Raw genomic sequence first — 11,594 nt, 5'->3', positions numbered from 1 at the left:
CTCCAGTTTGCCGAACCATTCCCAGGTCCCCTAACTCCTCACTGAATGTCTACCCTGAGACTGAGGGGACAGGACTGGAGCCCTGTGGCTAGGTTATCCACACAGCCTAGTTCTGTGGGCCCCTCTGTTGCCAAGGCTTGGGTGAGCCCAGCCCATGCTTAGGAGATATAGCCTGACCTGGTCAATATAAGATTTGACCTATGAAAGTGCAGGTTCCCACCAGCAAGGTCTCAGCTCACTTCCTGCCTTGCCCCTCCCCCACTACCACACAAGCTCTCCTTCAGCCATGCTTTAGACAGAGTGTGAAGCCCAGACAGGCAGCCAGATCCCTGTCCTCAGTTTCTGCTTCCTCTTGCCCTTCCCTGTGGCCCCTGAGGCAGCCCCAGGATGTTATCTGAACTAGTTTGTTCTAGTCCTGGGCCTGCATCAGTCAAGAAAGAAGCCCAGAGAGGTGAAGGAATTTACCCCATGTCACCCAGCTCTTTATTTGGTGGTCCTGCCTCTGGACTCCACAAGGGCTTCTAAAACAGCTGGGGAGCCTTTCAAAAGCTGGGCAGCTGTGGAGCACGCCTTAATCCCAGTTTAGGAGGCAGAGGCAGGTAGATCTTTGAATTCAAGGCCAGCCTGGTCTACAGAGTGAGTTCCAGAGCAGCCAAGGCTACACAGAAAAACTTTGTCTCAGAAAAAGAAAAAAAAAAAAAAATCCAGTAGCTGGGTGTCCCTTCAGCCTGAGCCACCAGGTCAGCAGAGAAAGAAGAAGGGCTCCAGCTGGAACAGCTGTGTCAGAGGCACCTGACTGAGAGTACTCTGGGAGGGACCCAGTGGAGCCTGCAACCTATGACCATGTTGGGCCACCCTCCACCCCTGTGCTGGGAGGAAGGCTGGGTTTAACCCTTGCCTTCCCCTCCCCCCAATTATCCAGGGAATCCAAGTGACAAGCCCAGCCAGCCTCTCACGCTCCCTCCCTCACAGCTGCAGCTGGGATGGGCTGGGAAAGGGACACAGGGACACCTGGGTCCCCTTAGTCACAGCCCAGCACTTGTCCCTCCTGAAGTGGCCCCAGGTCCCCATGGGAGGGGGTTGGGGGTGGGGTGGGGTGGAGGTGGTGTGTGTGTCATTCTATGGAGACCTGCAGCTTTGAGATTGGAGAGGCCTACCCCTTAGCTCCAAAGTGGGCCTGTCCCCTTATCAAGGAAACCAAACACACACAGACACACAGACACACACAAACACACAGGCCAGGCCCCACACCTCCCCCACCAGCTCGTCCTGCTCTGGAGCCCAGAGCCCCAGAGGGAGGCAGAAAGGACAGAAATAGCCCCAACTTTCCAGGGAGAGTAGCACTCTTTCGGTCTGTACACTGTTCCGGTTCCCTCACAGCCACCACAGGTCCATGGAGCCTGCAGGACCTCTGAAGGGCCAGGACCATCCCTCTGGGTAAGGAAGAAGCCAGAGGAGGCAGGAAGGCTGGGGGGGGGGGGGGTGCAGTCTTCAAAGACAGGGTCAGGAAAAGAAGGAAGAGAAGGAAGGGGGATGGGGGCACTGGAGCTAGGATCCCAGGGCCAGAGGGAGGACAATGATGGGTCTCTCCCTTGGAAATCACAGCAAATCGATAGGTGGCCCCAGGGCCAAGGCAAGGGCAGAAGCCTTTGGCCCAGCGCCTGGACAGGGTGTGAGAAGATCAGAGCCCACAAGCTGTGGAGGGTGCACGCTGACACCAGCTCCTTCTAGTGCTGGCCTCCTGACAGCATCCTTCCCCAGACGATGGAAGAGGGACGGATGCAGAGCACAAAGAATCCCAGAAGCTAATTTTAGCCTAGTGTGCCCCACCTCCCCTGCTGACAGTGAGCAGGGACTGAAGGGTGGGAGTTTGCACCCCCGCCTGGGCTCCTGCTTTAATGAGGGTGCCACAGGCAGGGTCTACCCACAAACCACATAGGTGACACAGCCAGAGTGACCCTACAGCTCACCCAGAGACAGGCTCTGGGGGCTACTGAGGACACACACAGGGGCTGGGGTCATAGGTTGTGTGAGTCCCTGTCTGGACTCTGGTGGACAGCAAGTTCTCTGTCTACCTCAGTCCCCTCACCTATAGCACAGGGATAATAATAACAACATCTCAGGCAAAGCGTGTTAAGCCCTGGATGCCGACAGCTCAGAGCTGTCTTCATTTCTCTTGCTCCTGCATACTTCAGAGGACTGCAAACAGATCTGTCACTCCAGGCTTGGTGCTCAGTTCTTCTCTGAGGTACAAAAGGGAGGCAAACAGCCAGATCCTGCCAGGATTCAAGCTTTGAGAACAACTGATTAACACAGTCGATTAATTTGAAGAATCCTCATGACTGAACCTTCCAGGGAGTTGGGAGGAGGAGGAGGACAGAGAGGAAGCCACAGCTGGAGAACTATGGGACCATTTGGGCAATCAATCCTCTATGGGTAGGCAAAGATACGGAGGCCAGGAGAAAGGTGAAGCCTTTCTCAAGAAAGCTCAGAACTAGCAGAGGCAAGACATGAACCCTGGGCAACCCACCTCCCCACTGAGATTTCATGGAAACACAAGCCCCACACCAGCCCTGACACTCACAGTGACCAGGTCCTGTGAGCAGAATTCCTAGTCTCAGTAGGGAAGCCAAAGGTTGGCCTGTATCAGCTCTAGCTGGGCAGAGGCTCCTCCTAGCCAGCAGCTGCCCCACTTACAGGCTGGTCCTCAGGTGACTTTCCTTACACACATGTGCCCAATGGAGGCCACATAGGGCTTAGGAAGGGGCTTGGGCCTGATTACCCACAAGACTAACCTTGTTTCCAGAGTCTCCTATTCTGAACAGGTGGTCCAGAATGCTCTAAATAGAAATTCTCAAGAGCTCAAGAGCATGGACTGACTGAAGCCCTCCCCCAGGGGAATTACCACGTCCTAGGAATATGTTCTCACAAAGCAGGAGCAGCTGGAGGAGGGCCTGCTTCTTTAACTGTCTTCTGGAGTGGGGCTACCCTCTGTCACAGAAAGGGATCCTCTGAAGGTCCGGTTCCCAGCTCTCCCCTACCAGAGGAAACTGCAGAGCCCCCTTGGCACTCTGGCCACTAGCCATGCCTCCACTTTATTTGCAAAAGTTTCTCCCTTGTACCTTCACCTCCTTACCAACCTAGTGGTCCTCAGTTGGGCTCAGAGAGATCAGGAATGGGGTATAAAGGAATGGGAAGAGAGAGAGAGAACAGGGATGAAACTGGAGTCAGCACCCACTCCCTCCATCAGCTGTGGGTGAGTCCAGAGAACCAAGGTAGCAAAAAGAGGTGTGCCTAGCCCAGGGCCTGACAGACAGCAGGCTGCCAGCAGACCTTTCCTAAATACAGGCCTATTACTCCTTGACTCTGCATGTACAGCAAGTCCTTCAGTAAGAAGTTGCAGTACACATGTTCTTGCAGAGAACCCAGGTTTGATTCCCTGCACCACATAGCAACAACAACAACATCTGTAATTCCAGTTCCAGGGTATGTAATGCTCTCTTCTGACCTCCATGGGCCCCAGGCATGTATGTGGTGCACAGACACACGTACAGGCAAGACACCCATACACTTTTCTCTTTAAAAAAAAAAAAAAATGGTATACTGGGCTACCTGGATGCTAGATCCAGCTCTTACCACCATGTGTGTCTATGTGATGCCTCCTAAGGCAAGCAATCTTCCCTGGGTCCTCAGAACTGGGCCCTCAACAGAGTTGCCAGAAATGGAAAGTCTGAGGCACAATCACTACCTCTTAGGTCTTTGATGTTAGTGGAAGACATGAACAATCAATCCCAACACTGCTGCCTACTGAATCCAACTGGCTTCCAGCCTCAGAAACTTCATACTGAAGAAAGGCTGTCAGATGAGAGAGCAAATCCTTCAGCCTGGATGTGATAGCTGTGTGGTTCCTGGTTTCAATTGGGTGACCCTGTGTCTCAGTTTCCTCTCTTGTAAAATGACCTCATATAGAAAGAGTATGTGGATTAAATGACATAGTGGGATCTAAATTGGCTTGTACTAGAACTGTTTAGTCCTACCCCCACCTGCCTCCATTCCCAGTGGGCATCTACTTCCAGGCCCTTGTAGCCCCTTAACTGACAGAAAGATACGTGATCCAACAGAGAGAGCAGGGGCTTGACCTGCGATCACTGCACCTTCCTGAGTTTTATCTTCATCTCTGAGGATGAGGTAGGTGAGTAACCTATATGAGGCTCTGGAGTCCTCGGAGCTGGTTGCCCCGCTGGGCAGGAGCTGGGAGCAGGGCAGGGCAGGGCAGGGCAGGGCTTTCTTGTTAGATTAGCGACAGATCCCATGTCCACTGATGGCAGTGGACACACGGGCATTTTTGGTGATTGTCCCTAGCAGATTCATGGGTCTAAAGAAAGTAATGAAGATGATAGAAGTGTAGATTCTGTGGATGTGGAAGCAGAGCATCCCTGCATCCTCCATCACTCACTGCTCCTCCCTCGGTCCTTTCCAACCTGGGATCTGCCAGGGCCTTGACCCTGATGCTCACCTCCTGCCTCCAGCCTGATGGCTCTTCCCTTGCTCATGGAATCAGGTAGGCCCAGCTTGGAGCCCCAGAGGCTGCCTCTTCTGCCCTCTCAGTGGCATCCAAGCATGGCTAGTTCCTTTTCTCACTCATAGGAGACTTGGGGCTCTGGGCACCTCACAGCCTCCCGACTTGGAGAGCTGCTGGGTGTTGGTTTGGGATAGCTGAAGCAAAGCATTCTCATCCACTCCCCTGGTCCTAGCCAAACACAGCTGCTGTGTATCCACCACTCCACAGTGACCTGCCTCCCACTGCCTCCCACTGCCTCCCGCCTGACTCCAGCAGCACCTCCCCCCACCCACTCGTGATCACACAGCAGGGAAGTTCAAGGCTGTCTCCCAGATTCCATCACTCTACATGGCCTTCCTCTGCTTCAGACTCTTTTCTATCGTGTCTCTTGGTGCATTCCTGCTCCAAGACCCAACCCAGCCCTAATGCCACATTCTCAGGGAAATCTTCTTGTCCCTCTCTTGCAGGTCAACTGGTCTTAGTGACCTGAACTGAGTAAGAATGCTGCCTGCAAGGATAGAAAAAAAAAAAAAAAAAACCATCAGACAGGTGAGAGAGAGAGAGGAGAGCAAGCGCTGGAAGGGAGCCTTGGCTCATCAGGCTGTCGCTCACGGAATGCCAGGAGTTACCTAACTTCTCCAGGCAACTTTAGACACAGGACTCGGCTTGCTTATTACAAAATAGCTTTTATTGATAAAATAGGTCAGAGTCTTAGAAACACCTATATGTCACAAGAGGGGGCTTGGGTCCCATGAAGCACACACAAGATCAGCCAGCAGGTGGCTACAAATCTGCCCCTCTGCCAGGCAGTGGTGGTGCACACCTTTAATCCCCAGCACTCAGGAGGCAGAGGCTGGCAGATCTCTGTGAGTTCAAGGGCAGCCTGGTCTACAGAGTTCCAGAATAGCCAGGGCTACACTGAGAAACCCTGTCTCAAAAAGAAAAAACATAAAAACAAAAAAACAGAAACAGCCCCTCAGCTACACTCCAAATCAATGTCCTAGCTCACAACTGCAACCAATCAACTGAAGACCAAGCTGGACACTCATCCTATCCAAAAGGAATTCTATGTAGGACACATCATTGTCTCTACTGGAGAAAACTCCCTTAGCACCGTCAAAATCTGATAAATCCTCCCTGGGCTAATAGCCTGTGTAGCTTGTAGCCTGCATGGCTCAAGCTACCCCTTCCCTGAGGCTAAGAGGTCTATTGCCCAAAGATGAAGTCAGGCTGCTTGTGGGGAAGGCCCAGACACATCCCCCCCAGTCTCTCTGGGGAGCCATTCCTAAGTTGGGGAGAAAACCAGGAGGTAGAGACACCCTAGTGCACAGCCATACCGCTGTGAGGGTTCTTAACAGCCAATAAGACATCCTTCTGAGCTGGGGTAAAACTAGTTATGTCTCCAAAGGTGTCACATGGGGTTCAGAGAGTCGTCTGGGCATCCGCAGAGGGTGGCTATCCCAGGAGTCCACAGGGCCCTGGCTGCCTGTTCTAGCCCCAGCACCCCACCTGAGGATCTCATCTCAGACTGCTTCCTTGATGTGAGTATTTTTAGCTTAGGAAAACGATTTGCCTGCTCAATGACAAAGAACTTATCCCCTAATGGGGTTGGGGCCAAGCCACTGAAAACTCTGTCGGTGTTACAGGTAACAGATGGAGAAGCTGACAACAGCATAATAACTCAAAACCTTTTTGGGCACAAGAATGCATTCTCAAAGAAATTCTGGAATTTGAAAGAGTGACTCGGTGCACCTCAACCCACTTCCAGTATGGGGTAGGAATTCACACACCCCAAGCACAGAACAAAAGTCTACAGGAAGGCTCACAGTGGTAAACACATAGGAAAGGGATTTTTATATCACCAGATAATCACATTTGCTGGCTCTCTGGCGCATTCCCCCCACGGAGCTCAAAGCTCTCTCTGCAAAGCCTTTCATCTCCCTGCCGCAAGTAGGCGGCAGGCAATTGTCACCCTGCTCTTTGCAAGGGTGAATGCCAGTGATCAGGAGCCCGTAGTGAGGCCAAGGCCAGGATTCCAGACCTCTCCACTGAGGCATCCACGTGCCCACTTGCCTCCCAGAGGGATGCTGAGTGAGAAAACCAACCCATGCTTCTAGCCTTAAAGGAGCCACAAAGCTTAAACAACAACAACCAGCACTAGCCCATAACCAGCCATCCCAATAGCCAATGAGAACCACAGGTGCTCAGCATGGCTGAATCCTCATCATTTCGTCCTCTTTCTCAGCATCAGGTTCTCCTGGGAAATGTAGAAGATGGCCTTCCGGTTCTTTGAAAGGCATGAGGAAGATCAAGGATGGAGCAACAACTCAGTTGGTTGGATGCTTCCATAGCATGCTTGAAGCCCTGACTTCATTCCCCAGCATCAGGTAAACCAGGTATGGTGGTGAACGTTGTTAATTCTCATACTGGAGAGGTGAGGACAGGATGATCAGAATCTTAAGATCATCCTCAGGCTGCATAGCAAGTCTGAGGCTGATCTGGGCTACCTGAGACCCTGCCTCAAAAAAATAAAATAAACAAAATGAAGAAGGAGAAGGAGAAGGAGAGGAGGAGGAGGAAGAGGAGGAAGAGGAAGAAGAAGAGGAGGAAGAGGAAGAAGAGGAGGAGAAAGAGGAAGAAAGGAAGGAAGGAAGGAAGGAAGAAAGGAAGAAAGAAAGAAAGAAAGAAAGAAAGAAAGAAAGAAAGAAAGAGAAAAAAAACCAAAACATCACACAAGTGGCCTGCCAAGGCACAGGGTGTATCCAGGAAAGGGAAGCCTGCCTGTTGGCTTACAGGTGGCTGGGAGGGAGGTATTCTAATCAGTCTGGCCTTGGCCACATTCCAGAAGGTCCAAGCTACCCTTGCCAGAGAGAGAGTAGGGAAGAGCCATCCCACAGTACAGTCAGCAAGGGAAGGTTTCAAATGAGCCCCTGGGAACAGCACATTTGTCCTTTCTGTCCTTTCCCCTTCAGGGGAGTCTGAGGATGAGGTCTGCAAGTGGGACCCAGGGAAATGGCCATATAGACTGTGGAGGTGGGGGACTACCACCAGGTGGTCCTGGCACCAACCCTGGCACAGGCAGTGAGCAGGCAGGCTCACCAGCCAGTCTGGGTCCATTGGCGGCAAAGGATCCTTCGAAAGGCACGACGGAAGTCCTGGTTGAAGATGGTGTAGATGACAGGATTCAAAGAGCTGTTGCAGTAGCCAATCCAGAAGAAGAACTGGAAGAGGCCATGCGGTACCTTGCAGTGCTGTGGGCAGATGGCCCCCAGGCTGTAGCTGAAGAAGAAAGGAAACCAGCAGACCACAAAAACACCAATGACCACGGCCAGCACAAAGGTGAACCTCTTCTCCCGGCTCAGCTGTGTCCGTCGGCGCCACCACTGCCCACTGGCAACACCCACATTTTTGCTCAGAAGCACCTGGCCACGAAGTGTGGCCAGCACCCGGGAAGTCTGAGGCTGCTGCAAGGGTGGGTTGCATACCGAGGCAGGAGATGCTGGCTGTGTTGGGGGTTCACATTCTTCCACCTCCTCTTCGTCCTCTTCAGCTCCCTCCTTTGCAGTTGTCCCACTAGTCCCCTTCTTCTGGCCTTGGCCTGATCTGGGAAGGGCAGACCAACTGAGTGGCAAAGCCCTGGCCTCGGGATCTTCAGGGGTCTCCCCCTCCTCCTTCTCTCTTGGAGGCTTGGGGTGTCCATTGGCCTCTCCAACAGAAGATAGAGGAGAGACCAGGGTGGGTACCTTAGCTGAGGCTGGAGCTCCCCCAGCGGCCGGACGGGGCTTCTTGGACTCACCCTCCCCAGAGCCCCTCTTGGCTCTGAGACCTCTGCAGTGACTGCGTTTGGCAATTACGTAGATTCGCAGGTAGACGAGGATCATGATGAGGCAAGGAGCAAAAAAAGATCCGATGCTGGAAGCCAAGATGTACCAGGCCTCTTGGTTGAGCTCACACTGGGGGAGCCCGTGGGGCTCGGGGCGCTGGTCGCCCTTGTAGATGAGGGGCGGTAGAGAAATGACGGCTGCAATGAGCCAAACAGTGAGGATGATGCATTTGATGCGGCGCGGAGTGCGCTTAGAGTTGTATTCCAAAGCTCGGCTCACTGCCCAGTATCTGTCCAGGCTGATAGCGCACAGGTGCACGATGGAGGAGGTACAGAAGAGTACGTCTAGCGCCAGGTAGACCTCGCACCACGCACGCCAGAAGTACCAGTAGCCCAGCAGCTCGTTGGCCAGAGAGAAAGGGATGATAAGAGTAGCCACTAGGATGTCGGCTGCTGCTAGTGACACCAGGAACAGGTTTTGTGGTGCACGGAGTGAGCGGCTGGTCAACACAGCCAGAATGACCAGCGCATTGCCGAAAATGGTGAAAAGGATGAGAAAGGTGATGGCCGACGCGATGGCGGCGGTGGCCTGCACCGAGTAGGGCTCCTGGTGGTCCATGGCAGGGCCGGACATGTCCAGAGGGAACGATGTTGGCCAAACTCACCCTACGCAGGAGATAACGCCACCCTGGCTCCGCTACTGTTGGGGGTCGTCCCCCAGGCGGTGCGGATGGCTTCCCGTAGCTTGACCGAAAGCGGCTCAGGAGGTCCGAGAACACTCAGGACCAGCCATCGCTCCTATGTCCTCTTCCACCGGTGCCCAGCGTTCCTGCAGTCCGCCCAGAGAAGTTTCCTAAGTTGTCCCACTGCCGTCCCGGGACTAGAGGAAAGTCGCGCCGTCGCGCCGCACAGATGCAGGACGCACGGAACCGACTGGGGAAGCGTAGCCTGCTCTCGGAAAAAAGCGCTCTCCCGGAGCCGCGCCTGCAGTCAGCCCGCCGCGCAGGGGCGTGAAGAGGAGAGCCAGCTCGGCGGGAGGAGGGAGGAGACTGGGGGCGGGAGCTGGAGGAGGGAAGGAGGCGGGGCAGGCGATCCGACCGGGGGTGGGTGGAAGGTGCGCTTTGCGGGATAAGAACCTGAGACGCACAACCTTTACACGCCCCAGGCCCCAACGCCTTTCCCATTCCCCCCGCTGCGCGGCCGAGTCCGAAAAGAAGGGAGTCTGGGGTCGTCGGGGTTCTGGGAAGAATACCTACGGAAGAGAATCGGTGCGTGCCGAGAGCTGCAACCCGGAGCTGGTCTGTCCCAAGGGTCCACTTACCTTCTGTCTGTGAGTCTGGGACAGAGCACCCAGATCTAGGATGGTAGGCCAGAGCTCACGTCGCCTGCAGCAGCCCAGAAAGCTCCAGAAAGCGTGTAGGAGAGTGTTGAGCTCTTAAGCATAATAAGCCACACCTCCATCCAGCATCCCAGCAACCGAGAACCTTAGGGGCCGGAGCAGAGTAGGGAGAGAGTTCGGAACCCCCTTTCCTAATGCTTCCCCACCCAAACTCCATTTGGTCCGACTTGCGAGGTGCAAGGAGTGCGTCTCTGTGCTGCGAGCGCCCTCTGCTGCCATCCGAGTGCCAGAGACTGGGGACCGGCGTCCTCACAGGTCCCAGAGACGCCAAAAAAAGCTGACTACTCCTTGGTGGGAAGTGATTAGTGGACTTCAACCACTCTGTTGTTGCCTCCATTTTCCCCATTAAAGGAAAAAAAAAGTTAAAAGTAGAAAGGGGAAAGTGGAGAGATGGATCCGCGGTTAAGAGTGCCTCTTGTAGAGAACCTGAGTTCAGTTCCCAGCAGCCACAAGAGGCAGCTCAAAACTATAACACTAGTTCCAGGGACGGCGTGCCTCTGGTCTCCACTGGCACCTATACTCCCCTCCACATAGCCACACAGTGACCCATACTTTAAAACAAATCTTAAAGAGGGAAACAGCTTGGACTCAAAGCAAAGGTTTGGAGAAGAGCCTCTCATCAACGGAAAAGAAGGTCCCTCCTCCAGACCACTGTGAGGAGACCTCTCTGTAAAGCCCATGTTGGTGGCTCTGGTGTAGGAAGGAGCCAGCCTTGTCCGCCCCAGATGCTCATGCAGCTGTGGGAGAGCACCAGAGTAAGGAGCAACTTCGAGGGTTGGGCTGAGCGATGACTCGACAGTTTAAGAGCACTTGCTCTTGCAGAAGACCGGACTTCAGTTCCAAGTCCCTACCTATCAGCTCACAATCGAATGTAGTTCTAGTTCCAGGATATCTGACAACCTCACCTGACTCCACAGGCACCAGGCACACAGGTGATACATATTAATACACGCAGGCAAAAACAATCGTACTCATAAAATAAATCTAAAAAAAAAAAAACTTTGAACTAGGCCCTGCTCAACCCCCAGCCTCAAGGAGGTTTCTCCACAGCTTGTGTGGAAAGAGCCAGGCTTTCTAGTTACAGCTCCTAGTTCTGAAAAGCACTATATAAACATACATAAATTAATCCCTGAAAATGGAGTCCACTCCCAAAGCTCACTTCAAGTCGGTGAGTCTATTGGACCTTTACTCCTCATGGCCACCACTGTGAGAGCTCATATGTGACCTTTGGGTCCCCACAGGCCAGTCTTTCCCCAACTCAAACAGGCAGTCTCCAGAACACCATACCTAGCCACATGGGACAATACTTCCTGTTGTGCTGCAACTAGCTATCTACTTAGATGGGACAACCACAACGAGACAGAGTGGTGCCATGTAGACCAGGCTCAAAAATGACAGCCAGGTTCGCCTGCCCCTTTGAGGCTGCACTCTTGAGACAGGTCTTACAGACCATCGTGTTGGACAGGGCTTGAGCCCACAGCCACAGGTGATGAAGAAGTCCTGGTAGCCCCATTTACTGAGAAAGGGCTGAGGGTGGCCATGGGAGCTTGAGAAGTAGCCACTGAGGCAAGTTCCTGCCTGTCCCAAACAACCTCCAGCCACACTCAAACTGAGAGAAGACTTCCCAGATGATCAACATCAGATGAGTTATTTTATGGCCCATTCTCCTTAAAGGGCCAGGTCTCCAGGATTCTGCCTGAACAGCAGCCAATGTTGCCCCTAACCCTACCTTACTCCCAGCCCCACTAAGGAACATTCATCTTGCTCTTCCTGAAGAGGTAACTCTGTGTCTACCAAGTGTCAGGCCATGC

At 53.4% G+C, this 11,594-nt stretch overlaps 1 protein-coding gene across 1 annotated transcript; it reads right to left on the bottom strand.

Annotated features, from left to right (window-relative positions):
- Nucleotides 1-5,233: 5,233 nt before the first annotated feature.
- Nucleotides 5,234-9,399, bottom strand: Adra2b (adrenoceptor alpha 2B). The gene has a single exon (XM_076929705.1). It carries the CDS (start codon nucleotides 9,016-9,018, stop codon nucleotides 7,657-7,659), a length of 1,362 nt encoding a protein of 453 aa, XP_076785820.1. The 5' UTR covers nucleotides 9,019-9,399; the 3' UTR covers nucleotides 5,234-7,656.
- Nucleotides 9,400-11,594: the final 2,195 nt, after the last annotated feature.

The sequence above is a fragment of the Arvicanthis niloticus genome, chromosome 2 (assembly GCF_011762505.2).
Source record: "Arvicanthis niloticus isolate mArvNil1 chromosome 2, mArvNil1.pat.X, whole genome shotgun sequence".
Taxonomy (NCBI): domain Eukaryota; kingdom Metazoa; phylum Chordata; class Mammalia; order Rodentia; family Muridae; genus Arvicanthis; species Arvicanthis niloticus.
The sequence above is the reverse complement of the archived record's forward strand: the minus strand, read 5'-3'. Positions and strand labels throughout refer to the sequence as shown.